Raw genomic sequence first — 20,414 nt, 5'->3', positions numbered from 1 at the left:
CTAGCTGTCTATTAGCCACCAATTCTTACAAACAGATCACTTAGAAGTCTCTAAAAATGTTAGTTTTCTTTTTCATGTTCCATATGAATACTGTAAGAATGGAAATAAAATTAATTACTGCAATTAAAGCAACTGTTTTGTTATAAAGGAGGAAAAAACATAGCCAAATATTCCTTTTCCTGCTTCCTTGGTGTCAATATCTGCTTACACACCCACGTCAACAGTTGTCTTAAGTTTATCAAGTCTTATGTAATCTACAATTGTCTTCAAGAGAATTAATGCCTATTTTTATAAAATGTGATAGAAGTTCATAGTAATCTTTAAAATCTTTGTATCAAGAATAATAAAAATGAAGCCATTAAAATCTGCCAGTGATACTAAAAATGTGTTTTTCTTTTGTTTAGGAAAAAAGTGGAGGGTGCAGGTTAAAACAGATGGAGATTCCCCAGAGCCACGGGAGTGTAAAAGGACCCTTGTGATTTATGGCTCAAAGGGCAAAAGTGATGAGCTTCTGCTTTCTCCACAAACCCCAGGATATGTGTGCTTTCTACCCAAAGCAACAGATGAATTCATTGTAAGTCATAAACATACAGTACTATACAGAGTTTATCTTGTTATTCCTCTCCAGCCAAAATATGTATATATGGAATGTTAGATTTGCTGGTGCAGATTAAGTAATTATTTAGAAAGATGGAATGATACAACTTGAGATTTTGGGACATCACCTGTTGGCAGTCCTGTTATTCTATAGCCAGTTGCAGTGCTCTCTTTGAATTTTCACTGTATATATCCTGGAGAAAAATGGTTCCCTTTCTGTAAATTATTGCATTCATCAGCACATCCTGCATTTTTATTTATTTTTAATTCTTTGAAGATTTCTAAGTTGCAGTTTATACAAAAGGCAATATACAAATATTTGAGAATGCAGAAGATGAAGGATTGGACAGTATTCTCAGAGGACATATGTGGGCTTTTTTTCCCCCTTTATTTCAGTCTCTGTAAAGCTGTCTCCACTCTTCCCCAAAATAGTTCTGTCTCTCATGCCAGCAGGCAGAGGATTTTTCTGGATAATCATAAATCACAAGCGAATGCATCCGCGCATATCAAAGTGTGATGAACCCTGGAGCAATAGCATAGAGATGGCCAGTATTAAAATCATCCCTAACACAGTCCTGACTACCTGTACACCTGACAGGCATCCTGCTGCTTTGAGAAGATTCATCCAAGGCATCTTTTTAATGTTCAAATTCTGTCCTGGCTTTCTAGGCTAAGTCACTGCAAATTCTGTTGATTGGCATGAAGTGCAGCTTCTAGCCAGTGAGAAGAGAGAAACAGCTTGCAATTCAAAGCAATTTTATAAAGCTCAGAAATAGTTTACAATGACTGCAATAAACATTCTGAAAACAATGGCGAAACTACATTTAGAAAATGTTGTCAAATCTTTATCACAATGACATGATCCAGGCTGAATTTTTAATTTAAATAACAAGCTAAAGCAATTTAGGAACTTTATGGGGAGTAAATGGAAAGATAAATGGCACTTACTAAAGACAAGAAAGCAGCTGCTTATCAGAAAACAGGCAGGAAACACACTGAGCAACAAAAGGAGCTTCCTAAACCACCGACATAAACTGAAAAGGGCAATAGAGACAGAATCTCTGTATGGAGCAACCACACCAGCTGGCTGAATTTTTGGCAAGCATCATTCCATGAAGCAGACCTCTGCTACATCCAACTTGTTGGCAATTTCCCAAATGGCACAAATTCATTGTTAAGATTGCCTAATTTCAAAAACTGAATACCATACTAGGAGAAATTATGTGTCAGTCATGGTTGTCACTTATAGTCTACTAGGCACCCTAATACTGTATCCATTACCCTGGGCTTCCACCCCAGTGGCTTTCCAGATGCTTGTTTGTACTCTGGCTTGGCTTTGGATTATTGCTTATATTTTCCCCTTACCTATTTATGTCCCTATTTTTGTTCCTTTGTATGAAGAAGTTAATACTATTTAAGCATTGCTTAATGTGCATGAAATTTTGTCTCTTTGCCACAGTGCTTACAATTTTTACAGTTTTTGGAAAAGGAAACCAGTTTTCTAAGGAAACCAGGATATTGGGTCAAATATAAAGGAGCATTTGGGGATCCACAGATATCTTCATTAATACTTTCACATCTTCTCTAGGTTGTTCAGCTAATAAATCCAGTTTCTTTTTACTCTCCCTTTCTTTGTTCTTGCTATTCAGGAGAGTGCAGAAGCTTCGCTCATGCTCTCCCACCATAGCACCAGAGTGAGGCATAATCCTGGCCATACAAGGAGGAAAAGCTGTGAATTCAGCTTTCCAAGAAACAGGAATGAATGAACTTCTAACACATACACACACACATACTCACCCCACAAGATCCTGGTCCTAGACAAATATCCTTAGTAATATGCTGCAGTAAAAAGAGCAATGGGTTTTGTGTTATAAGCAGGTTTTAAACAGTAAGCTAATTTTTTATCTCAGAAATACATTTATTGCACACTGAGGACAGGAAGGCATGTAAATTCCTGATTTTCCAGCTGCTCTCACACAAATATATGCATAGATGTGTATTGTCTTCAGAATGATCATTTGATCCAAAATATTTCTAACCTGCTGCTGTGAAAGAACAGGTGTAGTTTAACTCCGCATAGCAAGCATAAAGAATGAATTGTCAGAAGAGGTAAAATAGCACCATGTTGTCAGGTACAGTTGTTGCATTTCAGTGGTCTCACTGTAGTACATATGTCTGTAGTATAGTGGATAAACTGCTTAAATAAGAATAAATTTAATTAGATCACCTTAGTTCTGATCAAGAAATTGAGAAATAGGTGAATGTGTCAATGTCATTGAATCTGCTGGAAGTTCTAGCATTGGAGAAAGCATGGCAAGAAACTGTGCCATCTCCAATGAACAAACATATTGAAAAATATCTGGGAAAATGAAAGTAAACTGGCAGTGCAGTAGCAGATGTTTTTTCCTTGATACCCTGTCATGATAGGAATCAATTGTTGATCTCACATGGAATGAGTAAATTTGTGAAATATATATATAATCTTTCTCCAAGTTGTCAGTGTTTCTTGGCTACTTACAGAGTAAGCTTGTCAGAGATGCCTCTGAAGAGTCCTAGTGTATTGTGCACATTCTGTTATCCACAGAATCATAAAATATAAAGATACATTGACTGACAGGTGGTGGGATTTGGGCCCCTAAAACTACTCTCTAAAGCACTAGCACAGGTAGTTAGGAAGTGAGCAACAGATCTCTGCAAGTAGGGCTGCTTGTAAAAACACAACAAATATGGAATGTGTTTAGTGTTAAGGTCTGTAAAGGTGAGAGAAAATTTTAAATCACATAATGCAATACTCCATTGGTTTTTCACAGTATGAGATGATGCTCCAAACAAGTGATAGGATTGCTGGTATCCCTGACAGAAAGCTGTTCAGCTGAATTTTAGGGTGCTTTGACCACACCCTTTTGACTAGAATAATTAATGCACTTTTTATATTTTAATTTTTATATATATATATATATTTAAAAGGGAAGTGATTAAGCATTTAATATAAATATACACAGGAAATTTTGCAAAGCTTTAATTATGCTAGGCATGATGTCTTTGGAGAAGTCATGTGGGAGTCAAAAAGGCAAAGATTTAAAATACTATGAAGTTCCCTAATCACCTGTCTCTGAGAGCTTCAAAACCCCAGTGGCTTTGCCAGAGCACCCTCTTCATTATAAGAGCCATGCTCCTTCAGTCATGTCATGGAAAAATATCGTGTTGTTTAGTGTATGACAAAGGACATCTAACTCAGCTCAGATTCCAAGTACTGAATATTATTACATAAAACTGTTCAGAAGACATAAAAGTGGAAAAATAATTATAATAATGAATAAAAAAACTAGATAAAGTGTCCTCTTGCAAAGAATCTGCAAGCTTAAAACCAGGATATTCACTGGATATGTACTTTGTGATGGTTTATTTGTCTCTGCTTTGAAGGTCATGTTACATCAATTAATAGACATTGATGGAGGGAAAAACCAATTATGGGATCAAAGATAGGTTATCATATTCCAGAGGAAAACTGATTGTATTAAATTGTTCAGAGAAGGATTACATGAATGATGTAATGGCAATGCTCTGTTAAAATGATGGAGCTGAACAGAAAAGTTAATAATGGTCAGAACTGTGGGGGAAAACAACAAACCCATAAAAAAGGGGGAAAATATCTAATACACTCCAGTGAAAATGATTAGTGGTGTTTAATTCCATGGATCATAGACAGTGTGATTAATAGTGTTTTCTGGTTGAAAGATAGTCATGGAATTAATTGAATTTGTGATTCTAGAAACAAAAGGGAAAGCAGTGGCTTTTAAACAGTCTGCCCTGTATTGAGAAACTGTTTTCCTATATACCTCATCTGTGCATTTTCTACAAGGATTACAGCACATGTCTTTAGGAAAATTTAGAAGCAAAGAGAATTGCAAATTTGGGTAGCAGAAGACAACATAAAATGTGAGATACAGCTTGCCCTGTCATATAAAAAAAATCAAGTACTGTAATGTTTGAACTCCAAACCAGAGAGATTTATGGAGCAAGTTGTGCATGGCATTTAGACTAGCTGCATGACACAGTCATGAGGTCCATCTACTGGAAAAAAAGTCTGCAGGCAGTAATTTTACAAGTCAGTAATCTGGTTCTGAAAGAGCAGAAGCAATTATTTTGTTGTCTGTGAAGGTACTGAACCATACCATTTAGATGGGTGAAGAGCCCATGTGCTTTCTTCTCAATGAACCCAAATAATTCCCATTAAGTTTAATGAGAGATTAATACATATTTTGGGAGAATTAGAATGCACAGTCCACCATAGCATGAATGAAAAACTGTTGATCTACAGTTCTGCCCAGATGTTTCCCTTTTCATGGCACAATGGCAGCGACTAAGTCAGGAATCTCTGAGCAGGTCTGCTGGTGATGCTGCTGGTCCCAGAGCATGACTGCCTAAGACTTAATTTTCTTACTGTGATGCTACTGGGTGCATAAAGGATTTATTTCCTGGTAGTGGTCACCAAAGCTTATGTAGTGACTGGTCTGGGGGAAAAAATGCAATATGAGAGATGAACAAGGTCACTGGCAACATCTTCTGGCTTGATCATTCTTAAAAATAATTGTTACCTTTTAAAAATAGTGGTTCTTACTTGTTTAACTTAAAAAACTACTTGCCTTTCTGTCCTTTTTGCATTCACCCAGTAAAAGGCTGCAGCACTCCACATTCTGGTGCTCAGAAGACTTAGTGCAGTGCTTAATGTCATGCAGATCATTAGCAGTTTGATCACCCCGGTTCCCACAGCCCTTGGTCAGATGGTTCAACCAGATCTCACAGAAGCCCACAGTCAGTAACGAGATACTGAATTTCCCATATAAAATATGGGAACAGGACTGTGCTGTTCTAGAGTTACTTCTGTAGCATTCATGATTTACTTTTATGCAGAAACATCCCTTCACTTTTCCAAAGAATTGGCTGTAATTTCATGTTCTAAATCAAATCATTTTGCAAATGAGAATTTAGTTAAAACTTTCTAAACAATGGTAATTATCATTGTTAATACTTCACTTGGCTCCTTGTATCAGAACCTTTAATTGTAAGTTAATGCTCCCCTTATCCAGCAGGCTCTAAGTTTTACATGTTACCTTTTGTCTAAAGAACTTAATTGTGCAGATGTTTCTAATTTTGGCCTTCAATCAACCTAAAGAAGGTGAGGGAGAGCCCACAATACTAATAAGGGAACAAAGGAAAATAAGAGAGATAATCTCACCCATGATCATACCATGAAAGAGAGAGGAATTGATTCCCTCATCACACTTATCTCATTCAGCTTTTCCTCTGGTTAAGTGTTGGAATTCTATGCTGTTTGGAAAAATCTCTGTAAGTGAACCAGCCTTGATAGTCTGCTCTTCCTCATGGTATTTGTTGCAGGTTGAGACTGGAGATCTGGGAGATGTATACAAGATTCGGGTCAGCTGTGATGATGTGCCAGGCTTTGAGGGTTGGCATTTGAAGTCTTTTCACTTAGAAGAGCTACATACAAAACAAGAATTGAACTTTGACTGTAAGTGCTGGCTCTCTCTTAACAGAGAAGGCACAGAGCTGGTGAAAGAATTCCCTGCAGTCAGTGAGGACCAGGAAACTTTGCCAGGTAAAAACACTGAGAAGATAAAAACAATGTGAACTAGCCTTTTGAAAAGAAATCAATGACACCATTATAATACAGTGATTTGTCTGAATTTGGTATCTTCAGTGGCTGTGTTGCAACTGTCTTCACATATGCACTGCAAAAATGCTGACCACTTAAGAAATTTTAATTTTCTACTTAAATCACATATTGGATTTCACAGTTGCTAAATCTTCTGTATGATCCTAAGCGGGCAAAACTGAACAATATAACTATACTTTTTAAAGATAAAGTGCATGTTCGAAGCCGTGGAAATTATTTGTAGTTGGCTTACTATTGAATTATTTAGCTTATTATAGCTTTAGTTAGCAATGCAAGTACCAAAAGTAATCCTCACTGTACAAAAAGTTTTTTGTTTGTCCCAAATTACCAGTTTTTGACATGTGGATACTTTCAGAGAATATTCAGAGATGCATATGTATTTGGAATATGAAGACCTATAGTAGTACCACATTTGTTCAGGGAAGTGGGCAGTTGCACATGAGATAACAGTAATTAGAGACGTGATTGCTTTTCCAAACTAAGTTCCAGAAGTTCTGGTCCCTGAATGCCTCAGTCCTATTCAAGACGTTAAAAGAAACAACACCATTTTGTTAGTTAAATGTTAACTCAGCAGGACTGTACATTAAAAATGATGTTTGAAACATGTTGGTTATTCTGTTTGTATGAGTACAAATACATATGCAATATGATTTGCCTCAGAAGGAAATCCAGTCTGACTGGCAAGTGCATTTATATAGTAGCACTAGAGGCAGAGTTTTTAGCTCCTGTCATGTGCCTTAAAGTAATAAGAGCATTTTATAAATTTTTACACTTCCATGTAATTTCATGCATCCAGATCTTATGCTACATGTCTGTTACTATAATTTGCATAAAATATACATGGTGTCTTATTCTTTCACCTGTGATAGTTATTATCTGCTGCATAGATAAGTCAGTTTCTAACAGTTCATGAAAGAACTCAGATGAGTTCTGATTTTCCAGATCTTGCACAGTAAAATAGAATTGGGCAGAATTTGTCCATGTATTAGTAGCTCTAAGCTGCAGAAGTCTAAATTGCTCAAGTCCAATTTCCTACAAATTTCTAACAAAATTTATGGACAGTCTTCACTGAACTTAGCATGAGGAGATCAGATTCATAGAGAGTAACCTTGCTATTTCAACCACTGCATAGTAGATGTTTTGGTAGCTGCAGAAATGACAACAAACAGTAGTCCTACTGAATACTCTGTGATGCTGTTTTATTTTAGGTACACATTGTACTTAATCAGGTTTACTTAATATTTTTTTTTATAGTCTATAAGTATGTTGTCTCTGTACATATCGGTGACCGCTGGGGAGCAGAAACATTTGCCAATGTTTGTATCACTCTCTATGGCAAAAGAGGGGACACAGGTGTGAGGAAACTTCATACATCTTTAGCAAAAGGAAGAATATTTCAAAGGAATAAGGTAATGGTGAAAAAAAATGCTGTCTTAAATGTGTCACTTAAGGCCTGCTCAGAGTACATCTTGCTGCACATGGAAAAGAATTTAGAAACAGAATTTATCTTCCAGATGTTCACGGTAGATCAATGTCAGTGTTATTTCCTTCTTGCACAATAACATCCCCACATGATAAGGCTCAACTTGGGCACAAGGAAAGAAGATTACTGTGGAGAACCTCTGTGGTTATGCTTCTTACTTCTTCTGTCCCAAATACAGGACAGCACAGGTATCAGAGAATTAAAACTTAGTGATTCAAAAGAAGTTACAGAAATTGCTGTGAGATTTCTGCAATCAGTTATGTTTCTGTAACCACAATCCCACGTGAAACACTAACTCAATGTCTAGTAAGTTTAGACAAGAGACAATATTTCCACTTAGACAAAAGAATGGAGACAATCAATGTGTTTCTAGATGATTAATAACAACAAAATTACTCTCTTATGCATTGGGCTTTCCCATGAGAGGCTCGCTCACTGAACACTGAAGTCTAAAAAAGCTCACTACCAAAATGTACATTGTCAAGGAGAGTATTAGATTTCTGTGAAATAATTTATTTACACAATTACCACAGCACTTGGTAGGGTAAAAGTGGAATCAGTAACAAAATGAGAGAATTTCTAAATTTCATTTCAGTGTTATGCAGCTCTCTACAATAATTATTTTAATTACCTTCATGCAGAGATTTATTTCCTAAAATGTCTTAATTTGAAAAGTTAATGCTTTCTGTTTGCAATCTGACCATTGGGTTCTAACAACTGTTAGAAAAACCCTCTCAATTTTCATCATATGAAAGTACTTTTAATATTAGTAGCAGAAAATCTACTACTTTTTTTACTTTTTTTTTTAATTATTATTTTTTTTAATAGCGGAGGCAACACATAGAACTTTGCAAGTACTACATTTTTTGGAGATCAGTTTGCTAGTATCTTTTCTAAATGCCCTGACATCTGGTTTACTAAGTTCCTACCACTTAATTGAAGTCTTATTGGAAGATGGTGTTAGTTATAACCCTAGACATTGCTGTTTAAACTGTAGTTGTTCATAACCTTGTTGACCTTTATAAGCTACCATGAGACCCACCTGGCCCTAGGCTGGGCCAAACACAGAACACCTTGCTTTCTTACAAAACAAGCTTAGTGGGCATATAATTTATTTATTTGCATTTTATATTTTCCCTTATCTTTGTTGTCCCTGTTCTCACCCACTGATACCTTTGTTTACTTTTCCATTCCCATCACTTGTTTTTCACTCAATTTTTTTCTCAGCCTTCTTAACTTCCTCTCTTATATGGCTTCCTTTCTTCTCCATTTGCTACTTCCATAATAATTTTCATTAATTTTGTAAGTAAAATAGTAAGATGGTATTTTCTGGCTATTGGAGAAGAATTTAGAAGCTATCTTGAAGTGAACATGCTCACTTTAGATTTCTCACTTTTCTTTAGGACTATTACTATATATATAGGTTTGTATGGTAAATTTTGGAAACCAGGAGGATGGAAATTTTATTAGAACCAATATCTTGTCATAACAGCTTGACTGTCAGAAAGCTAAGGTATATGCATGTTATTGAAATCTAAACATGTAAGTATTGTCCAAAGATCAAATTAAGTTACAATGCATGGTTAATTATGAATGTGGGATTCAGTGTTAGGTATTATCAGTGTGTGCTTTCTTAGATTCAGAGAGGAAATGTTATGTTAAATATTACAAAAAAACACATAGAAATTTTAAATGCTCAGCTGAATCCAGGATACAGTTTCCCCAATGTTCAAACATATTCCATTTCAAACTCAGTTTTATTATGTATTTCCCTTTTTGCAGGTAGATTCATTTTTGGTGGAAGCTGTTTCTCTGAGTCATTTAGAAAAAGTGGTTATAGAACACGATGGAGAAGGCTATGGAGCTGGGATGTACCTCAAGATGGTAACAGTCAAAGAATCACAAGACTCAGACAAAGAATGGGTCTTCCCATTGTGGAACTGGCTTGATACTCACCTGGGGTTATGTGAGACCGTTTGTGAGATTGGGACAGTTGGTAAGCTCTTCTGAAAAACTGTCCTGCCTGCTTATACACACATACATACATACATACACAAATATGTATTAAAATTATTAATTTTAATGTTATTATTATTTAAATTTGGCTGCAACTCTTTCAGGTCTCTATAGTATCTTTCTTTTATTGAAATTGTGAATTTTCAGTTTGATCTTACTATTAGAGCAAAACCATGTCTGGTAAGGTCAAAACTAATAAAATCACCTCCTGTTAATGTTATCAGTGGAACACTCACCTTCTGAATTAAATTTAGCACATTGCAATGAAAGTTTTAAGCAGTTTGGGATGTGTGCCTCATGGGGATAAATAGCTTAAGCATTATGCACTACTTTCCAGTAGCTTAGAATCTCATTTGAAATCCAGAGAAAATTTACTTTAGTGAAATGAGTCTTCTCTTTACTTGTGGTATTATTCCACAGCATAGACCAACACCTGTTGTATGCTCAGTTTCTGCTCATTTCAAGCATCTGCACCACAGGTTGTGCAAATCTAAACCTGGATGGTTATAGCAGAACACTTACAGCAGGACTTTGGGTCATGTAGATCTAGAAGAGATACTTTCCTTCAGTCCCATGAAAAAGACATCCTAAAAACATAAGGTGTCCATGAGACTTACAGAGGTATTCAGTCGTGGTTTTTTTCTGAGTTATAGAAGGTACATTTTAATGAGCTGTTCCTTTCCATTAAACCATTTTCATTTCTTACAAAATGGTTAAAACAGAATGAAAATTAAGGATAACAGCAAGTAATGGAGAAAAAGAGAGGGGAATCATAATGCTGATCTGCGGATCTGGCAAATATTTTTGGTATGTTTATTACAGGCTTACCTGTCAGTCTTGCACTACTACAGCACATTATATTGCTAGGTAAAATCTAGTTACAGGTGGAGTTAATTGGTATTACTCACTTTGTATTAGGTGCCTACTTGCTACAGATGGTTGCTGCTTCTAAATGATAAAGTGGTTTTAGTAACATTGATTGTTTTTTGTAAGGTTCGTCGAGGAAAATACCTTGGTATCAAGAAAATACCTCTGGAAGTAAATTTTAAAAACAGAAGGAGCATTAAGCCATTAAATTATTGGCCAAAAATATAATTAAAATATTGATTTGTTCTTCTTATTGAACTGTTGCTATAGCTACAACATAACCTGTTAATAGAGCTTTGTTTGTGCACTATAAAGGTTATGATCCTGTTATATTATGTCATTCTCTCATGCTGTCATCTTTCCTCTTTCTCTTCCATGATTTTTAAAGGCAGAAGACTGATTTATAGTCCTGAACTGCCTAAAATCAACATGAAGTCATCAGGTCTCTGGATAATGGACATCACTGGATCTGACATGAGCACAGAAGAGGATCCAATATGCCTTTCTTTTACCTTCTACGGCAACATGAGTCGCAAAAAGTTGCCAGTTCAAGTTACAGGAAAAGCAACTCAGATCAAAGTACTTGAACCCTTCTCTATTGAAATGAAAGCATGAGTCTCGTAGCTGATAACCCACTTAATTCTGGGATAAATTGTTACTTTAAACTAAAATAGAGAATTGATTTTTAAATCCTCTGTGTAGCGTGGCACAGGTCATCGTTTTTGTTTGTAGGTAGGAACACTGTCACGGTTTTTGAATGAGCAGATTCTCCCAGTGTTTCATACTGAGAATGCTTAAGTGAGCAAATTGGTCCCTTGGTGCATATCACAGTATAGAACCACGCTGCTGGTAATGATTTACACGTTTTGTTGACCTCACAAAAGTAAGTAATTTGTAAGCATACAGTAAGCTATGGGATAGGATAGAGCTTCTGGAGCTGCTTTTGGAAACAGAAGAATTGTGATGGAGATGAAACTTACAGAAAGTTAATTTTTCTCTTTCATGTAATTTATTCATTCCTGCCACTACATTTCTCCAAGCTAACTACTTTTTCTTGGATGTTTTCTTTCTTTTTTTTTGCCTGTAATTATCACTTTATTTTTGCACTTGATCATCTCCTTTTTACCCACAAGTTTTGTCCTCTATTCAGTTCTTCTGCCCTTTCATTTTTTGTCTTCACTTCCTCCTATTACTGGTTAACTGAAATATTAACAAGTGTCTGAGGTTCAATTTCATTGTAGTATGTTTCTTTTCCCAATGTTTTTTACTTCCCTCTTGTAGTTATAATTCCTTCCCCATGCTGATGCTATGTTACTCTTACACTTTTCTGTTTTGATCTTCATGAAAGACCAGTTCAGTAGAATTTGGAACTGACCCAAAGGTAAACTCTGCAGACACGTCCACTGGCTCAGGAGATCCCTGAGCCATGAAGTGCTGCAAGCTAGGATGATAAATCAAGGGAAGTGTGATGACTACTTTTCCTGTTCTTGTACTACTTGTTCCATCCTTCTGTTGTCCACTCTGAATTTTGAGGAAGTGGTTGATCCCTGTGAGAAAACTGGAAGCTTTAAGCCTGATTGCTTCCTCAGCCTTTGTTTTGACCTTGATTGGTTCACCCTGCAGCTGCAGAAACAAATAAAAGGCAGGACTGAGGGGATGGGAGCAATTGGGCAGACAGGGAAGTGGGAACTTCACAAGCCAGCTTTGCATCAGAGAAGCATGTCCATGAAGCCACTTCCTGAATGATGTTTCTTCAGGATTGACTGCTGGAACTGCAAAAGCAGGTTGCAAGGAAAAACCAGGACAAAAACAAGGGCTGAAGAGACCCTTGGCAAAAAGCCCAAAGAATGTGTGAAAATATGATATTTTCATTTTGCAGTTCATCAAAAAGCAGTCTCAGAGTTGTGAATGAAGAAACTTTTCTGGTTCTTTTTCCTCCTGGTCAAGTAAATGGAACTTAATGACTGACCTAAGGAAATAATTGGCTGTTTTCTGATATTCCTCTTTTCTTCAGTGAAATAGGAACTAAGCAGACTAGCCTAGGCCACAAACATAATTCAAAATGTGGACTATCCAGAAGGTTTTCCTAAGTTATTTCCAAGAACTTTTGATATATATAAAGAAATAGTTTTAAACTGAAAGGGACCTGTCAGAGGAGAAGCTGGGCCGTATTTGAAATGAAAGAGCATGGGAAAGAATATGGGAAGTAGCGAATAGGAAGATGAAAGGACAACTTCTCTTTTCTCCCTTCTTTTTTGCTTATAGGGAAAAAATCTTGGTTTAAAAACAAGAATTATAGTTATATAAGGTGTTCTCTACTTTAGCTTACTCAAGCAATGGTATGTCACAGAGGACCTTACTATATTCAGTAGAACTAGATCTTTTCTCAAGCATGAATGCAAGAAGAGGAAGATTTTAATGGACAGCTTCTATAGGAAAACATGATGTAGGGTGAAGAGGGAGGGTCTCTTGGATATTTCCTCAAATTCATATTAATTATTCAAATTTATAGATAACTGTTCCATTTTTAAATTAAAAATTTGTAAGAACTATTTCTAATAGTGTTCATAGAAACATAGAATATGCTGAGTTGGAAAGGACCTATCAGGATCCAAATTTTTAGAACTGACTAAAGCCTCTGTGCCTACAAATAGTCTACTGAATCAGTGTAATATATATGAATACTGTGCCTTGTTGTGTGTACAAATTTCAGTGGTGACTGCTATCACTCTTTCACTGATAACAAACCTCAAGCATTCCAGATCCTCATTCACATTGGTAAATCAGTTTTGTATTGATTAGAAAGGAAACAAGTAGCATTTATAAATCTCCCCAAGTTCCTCAGCTACTGGAGCCTGCTCAGCCTTTGCATACAGATGTCAACTACACTTTATCTGGCACAACCAGAATTATATGCATGCATTAATCTTCTCTTTTTCCTCACATAGGATGAACTGGCAGATATTGGCTCAATATACAAAGTTCAGGTGACTGGCCCACGTAGCGAGCTGAAACAGCCTTGGCACTTAGATTTACTGCATATGAAGCACACAGGCACAAAGGAAGAGATGTATTTAGCTTTCGACTGCTGGTTCAACCCTAATGAAGACAAATGTGTGGAACTGCCAGCTCTTTATGCAGATCAGGAGCCTTTGCCTGGTAAACTAAGTCTTTTTTTGTTACTGGGGTCAGGGTCTGTCACTGGAATACCAGTATATCTCCTTTGGACCTAAAATACTGGGTGAGGATTTCCACAAGAATTTGATATTAAGGAAAATGATGGTTTTGCACATGCATTTATCACAAAAGAAAGCTGAGAAAACAGAAAGCATTGGTATCAGGATTATGACAAATGCTATAACTGCTGACACTAAACATAGGAATTGGCTTCTTTCATGTTAGATGATGTTCCAGTTTTAGCTCAGTTATTCATTATCTCTTCAAATTAATGATATGTCAGCTGAAGAGGTATATAAAACATCATTTACTGTGTGATATTACCTAAATCTTCCTATTCACAAGGAAATGTGTGTGACCTAAAAATAGAGGTGTTTTGTTTTTTTTTTAAGAATTGCAAATGCTCCCTATAAAACAGAACTGAAAGTTAAAAAATGTGTTACAATTAGCCAAGAAAAAGATATCGAAGAACCTCAGTTGCACTGGTGTTTTGCTGATGTTGATGAGAAATTCCTAGCACAGCAGGTAATATTCCACAAAAAAACCCTAAAAAACAAAAAAAAAACCCAACCAAAATTAAGCTACATGCTTCTCTGCTGTTAGTAACACATGTGAATTGTATGATGCTAGAGAGATAATAGTGATTTCTCCCAACCCCCCAGGAATAAGGAGAGGAACAAGCAATTGCATACAGATAACTCTATCACTAGCTATTTAAGAACAAGCTTCCCATCTATCCAGCTCATTAGAATAAAGAGGATTGATGGGGACAGTAAAGATCATATATTGAATCTTCTAGTGATGGTTAAGAGGTTTATTCCTAGAGGCTATAGTACAAAGAATGTTCTGCTTAAACAGAAACTTGATAGAAAACGATGAAAGCAGCCCAGAAAAAGGAATAAAATATTCCATGTGAACTTCTTCACACTGTTCTCTAAGGAGATTTTCCTAAATATTTCATCCCATTTAAAGTTGAAACATGAACAAATAAAACACTGAAGACCTTTTACATCTCTGGTTTTATGTGGATTTGCATAATTTTAAACAATTAGTAGCCTCGCATTCATTTACTGAATTTTTTTTATGATTTTAGGGTTTTGATCTGTCAGATTCAAAATTACATTGAACATTGGATGTAATATAAACAGAATGTAAAATGCCAAATATAGTAAATCTAGAGCTTTTAAAAAAACTCTGTTTCCCCAATTTATTTATGAATGTTTGGGGGAAATCACAAGTTCTGTAATTATTTTCAGAATTAAAAATTGATAAATGCTTCCCAAATAAAAAAACTCAGAAATTAAAGCAAAAATAAATTTCTAGAATGCACCTGCTTATGCTAAGGACCTAATGGAGACAATGTCAGACAGCATTATTCTGATTTGTAGAGGAGTTCAGTTTTGAGGTGCATTAGAAAGTTAAGGTGTTTTTCTTGGAAGATTCATAGTACAAAGATGTTCATGTACTCTCCCTCAAAAATTATTCCATAGGTGGGTAGTATCCACTAACCTATGAAGTTTCTTGCAAACCATTTAGTGGAGTCCAGTGATCTACAACTGGAAGTGTTAGTATCAGTTTTATTCTTTGTAGCAACAATACTAGTTCAGTCTAAAACTTCTAAACCTTCTTCCTTGTGTTCCAGTTTGATTACTAGAAAAAATAATAATAATGTGTTTGATCTTATTATATCTTTGAAAGATACATCCATTTATGGAGGTGTCTTTAAAGAATGTCTTAATAGAATAAATTAAAATCAAGACAAAAGAAAGATTTGGAACGCTATTGATCATTGCTGTCTAACAAAGCAAACATTATGAAAATTCATCAGGAGCATGCAAGTGAACAGTAGCCCTTATCAGAAATACCAATTGCCTGGCTGTAATGAAGACCATATTAATATCATTATTTGTGTTCTAAATGAAGTGATTCCATGAGATTTAGCAAGGCAAAAATACATATCTATGCTAACTTGAAATCCTTAGGAAAATTGCAATTCCTTTGTTAAAAGGAGTGGCAACCCTCATTTTGTTTCTTCATCTACAAGCACATTTGTAGCATATGTTTTCACCTCTTTCTGAGCTCTCACGTATCAGCTGTCCATGTCTCTTGCATGTCCCACCTCATCTGGTGGGGTATGAGGATGATTTTTTCATGCCCAGTAAGTCCCATCACATTTGTCAGTTGTCATTAAATCAGTTGTTAATAATTAAAAATTAACAAACGAACACAGAAAAGTGTGGAATTTAAATGTGAATCTCTGAAATTGCTTTTTATTCTATCTGTTGAAATATTTATTCTTAGAAGTGAGTGCCAAAGCTCAAACTGTAGGTAACTCCCCAGATACAAGTATATTAAAAAAACAAGGTCAAATTATTCTATTGCATAATTTAATTAGATTCTGTGGAGTTATCTCAAAGCTGAATTTGTATTCTGTATTCTGTATCATGGCCAAATGATTTGTCATGTGCCTATTTGGACCTCAGATTAAAATACATGGATTCATTTTTTAAAAAATTCTGTGTTAACTGTGCAGGACACTGATGTGCACAGTAGCACACTGGGACAAAGTCATTGCACACAATAACAATTAACATTTTAGAAATTCTTGCTGTAAGGCTCCATATTTCTTGATGATTATTAGATAACTTTATTTTTAGAATTTTTGAGTGCAGTTGCAGGCCTGTACAACAAACAAAAAACAAACAAACAAAACAGGCGTATTCACAGCAACATCTTCTGTCCCATCTTTAATTATTTTTCCCGTTCTTTTTTAACAAGTATTTGGTCACCACTTTAAGTTTTGTACTATGTTGCCTTATATCTGAAACAGAGCTTTTATAAATAGAATTGGGAAGAGACAAAGATTGGTAAGGTTGAATGCAACATTTTATTTTATTAGATAGATTGAAGTAAGTTCACCTCATAGTGACAATGTTCCCAGACTTACCTGAAGAACTTTTATCCAGCTTCCCAGCATCTCTTTTGTTCTATGCCTTCCTTTGTAGGTGCTACCTTGTATATTTTATTTCACTTACATAGTGGAAGACTTTTCTCTGATCCAAAACCTTTGAAAATTAGCAGGAAATATTTACTGTGTTTAAATTAGTATCAATAGATTCAACTGAAAATACTGACTCAGTGAAAAACATTAGATAGGTTTCTAATTATCGCTGTGCATCTCATTTGTATACTGCTTTTGTGATAAAAGTTAAGCTAGTGATTAAGTATATTAATTATTCTGGACAAAAGCAATAAATATAACTGTGAGCACTGTGATTTCTAATCCATCCTGCATGGGTGATCAGATCTTTGGACCAAACTCTTCTATCTTATTCACATGAGTAGCCTTTTGACTTCAATGAATCTCCTTACACAATCAAGGTATACAGACCACGCAACCCTCTAGATGAATAGCACAGTCTTACCTTCATAACCTAACTCCTCCAGAAGCAAAACCATCATTGGATGAATGTCAAAGAGTCACTTGGACAGTTCATCTACTTTCAACTACCTGATCTCCAACAAGAGCAAGTCGAGGTCACTGCACTGACTTTACTGCAGCTATGTTGTCTTTCACCTGGCAGTGCAACTTGAACTGCCTCAAAGAGAGGGATGAGATACCTTAGGGCCCCAGTCTAGGAAAACTCTTGGTTTACTTCTTATCATCAAACATGAGCAATGCTGTCAATTACAAGCTCTTTCCCAGCTACTGGCTTGAATTATTTAAAAAAACCCCAAATCCCAGGGGATGTGTCTGAAGTAAATAGTGCCTCAGTGAAAATAGTGCCTCAGTGAAAATAGTGTCTCAGAAAACTAAAAGCATTGTCTTCTCAGATGTCATCTCCAGATATGTGGAGGTGAAGAGAAACAAAAACATTTTGCTGCAATGAACACACTTCTATTAGCAGCCTGATACATCCCTTATTATTTAATGAATCCTTTTAGATATTAATTTTTCAATCAGTATGCAACCCCACCCTTTAGGACTCTTCTTCCAGTGATGTGACCTTTTCATTTGAGACATAGAAAGAAACAGCTATATAAGATGTCACAATATTTGAATTCAGGCCTTTTGTTATAGCACTCGATATGAATAGCACCAGCTTGTGAGAAAAGCTGTAAGAAGAGCTTAAAAACACATCTCCTCAGAACACTTTTTTTTCCCCTCCTTTTTTTCATATCACCTACGCCTGAAAATAAATGACAGCCTTAGCTTTTGGGTTCTAAAAATCATTGTCAGACCTACCAGAAATTTATCATAATTATACCTTTTAAAAGGGTGTACAGTTTGGTTATATCGGGACATTTCTATATTGGAATAAATTTGATTCAATAAGCAAACTGTACTGAAAATATAAAATGTTTTCAAGATCTATATTGAGATATTTATAGAACTTGTGATGTATTTTAGACTGAAATGTGTATTTCAGACTTGAATCGTGTAATTCACTGCTCTCTGGCTTGGATTGTTAATTGTGAGACTGAGAGTGCTTCTTACTTGCTCCTTGAGAAGTAATATCTACCTAAAACACCCTTTCCCTCCTTTGCACACATACATTTCCTGGGAAAACAAATGTTGTACAGACAGCCAGGTCCCAGGTAAGAACAAGCAGCAGAGTGAGGCTTGAAGAGTTTCTCCAGCAAGTAGCATCACATAGTCTAGATGTTGTCTATATCTGCTTCACTGTGCCAGTGAGGAAGGCTGAGGGAGTTGAGGCTAAATAGTTTGGAGTAACTAAACATAGCTCAGTACTTGTAAAATGTTGAATTTTAAGGTTGCTTAGTCCTTAAAAAAAAAAAAAAAATTAGTCCTGAAACTTGTGACAAAAGCAAATATCAGAAAAAAACTTTTTTTTTACTGTGAGAGTGACAGAGCACTGGAACAGGCTGCCCAGAGAGGTTTTGGAGTCTCCTTCACTGGAGACATTCAAAACCCACCTGGACACGTTTCTATGTGATGTGCTCTGGGTGATCCTGCTCTGGCAGGGGGGTTGGACTAGATGATCTTTGAGGTCCCTTCCAATCCCTGTGATTCTGTGATTCTGTGAAAAGTTCAGGAGGTAACATATGCTTTCTTGAATACATGCTTGGTGCATGTGCATTGATTATTGCTCACTTCCCAAATGTGACTTTGCATTTTACAGTGGATAAAATATACCTCCTTCTGAAAACTATTAGAAAGGTGTGTTTTATAAACCTGTGTTGCTGCAAGATAATAGCTTATTTCCTTAGGCTGAAGTAATTATGCTTAGGGTTGGAAGCAGAGGAACATTCAAAACCACCTGAGCTTAGACTCCTAACTTTTAGAGTCTATCCCTAGAACATATGGGAGTCTGTGAACGGTGTTTTCCACAGTACTTGCCTTTCCTTATTGACTATATAAGGGTCTTATTTCTAATATAGTCACCAAAGGCAGATTCCTGAAGTGCCAACACTAACATCATACAAATGAGCAGAGATTTATTACTCTAATTTGAATAAGGGCAGATTCATAACAGTGGAGGAAAAAAACACCTCCCAAAAAAACCCTTTTTCTTTTCCTGGGCTCCTTGTTAAAATGATGCAAATAAGTATGAATACTGAGATTGTGACCTGCTTAAGTGTTTCCTTGTTTCTTGTTTCCATTATCAACTTGGGCTGAAATAGGTCACTTAAAAAATGAACATATGAGTTTTCTATGAAGTTTCTTCAGAATTAATGCAATCTGGTCTCATCTGCGTAATTCCTCTGTATATTGTGTCATAAAGAGGCAAGGAACTAGGAGCTTCACTTAGTGGCCACAGGTCATGTACTTGCTCTACTGTGACAGCAGCTGAGAAAATTAGGGATGCTTTCCTTTAAACTCAAGTTTCACTAAGGTGGTCTGTATTTGTGGGTTATTGTAGAGTACATGGAGGTTTTTTGGAGACTGATACAAAATATAAAGAGGTTTTTCTGTTTATCTCTAAAAGCTGATGAAAAAATGTTTAATTCATTATTTCTGTTTCACATTGATCGGTTTTAAGAACACTGTAATAGTATTATGGTCTGAGAAAGCCTGGTAGTCCTGATGTGTTCTTTCACTGGGAGATAATTACATGAATTTAAAGCTTAAGACAATCAGGTCCCAGTTTTCTTCTAAGCCACTTTATAAGTGTTAGCTCCCATTTCATTTCAAGGAGAAAATGATACACACAGAGAAAAAGAAGGAAGAAAGAAATATGAGTAAATAGTCTTAGAGAGCAGAACTTAGACTTTGCAAAGAGCATATCATAGAATCGTAGAATATAGGGGGTGGAATATAGAGGACCTCTGAAGATCACTGAACCCAGCCCCCCTGCCAGAGCAGGACCATTTAGGGCAGGTCACACAGGAATGCGTCAGAAGGAGACTTTCCTCTCTGGTCAACGTGTTCCAGTGCTCAGTCACTTGAACAGTAAAGACACTTTTCCTCATGTTGAGGTGGAACTTCCTTAAATGTTTCTTAGAAAGGGATTCACTACCTTGGGGGAGAGGGACAGTCCACAGGAGATCCTGTGCCCCATGCAGCAGTCAATGGTGCTGATTTTCTGGGAGCTGTGTCACAGCAGAACAGAT

General features: G+C 36.1%; 1 protein-coding gene across 1 annotated transcript in view; it reads left to right on the top strand.

Moving 5' to 3' along the window:
• The window catches only part of LOC104396969 (lipoxygenase homology domain-containing protein 1-like), a 156,807-nt gene that overhangs the window by 79,882 nt on the left and 56,511 nt on the right, over positions 1 to 20,414 (top strand). The window contains exons 27-32 of the mRNA XM_010006882.1: positions 405 to 574; positions 5,998 to 6,217; positions 7,550 to 7,650; positions 9,561 to 9,774; positions 11,050 to 11,240; positions 13,610 to 13,820. Of these exons, the coding sequence (XP_010005184.1) occupies positions 405 to 574; positions 5,998 to 6,217; positions 7,550 to 7,650; positions 9,561 to 9,774; positions 11,050 to 11,240; positions 13,610 to 13,820 (1,107 nt within the window). The remainder of the gene's footprint in view (positions 1 to 404; positions 575 to 5,997; positions 6,218 to 7,549; positions 7,651 to 9,560; positions 9,775 to 11,049; positions 11,241 to 13,609; positions 13,821 to 20,414) is intronic.

The sequence above is a fragment of the Chaetura pelagica genome, unplaced genomic scaffold, assembly GCF_000747805.2.
Source record: "Chaetura pelagica isolate M959 unplaced genomic scaffold, ChaPel_1.0 scaffold109, whole genome shotgun sequence".
NCBI lineage: Eukaryota > Metazoa > Chordata > Aves > Apodiformes > Apodidae > Chaetura > Chaetura pelagica.
The sequence above is the reverse complement of the archived record's forward strand: the minus strand, read 5'-3'. Positions and strand labels throughout refer to the sequence as shown.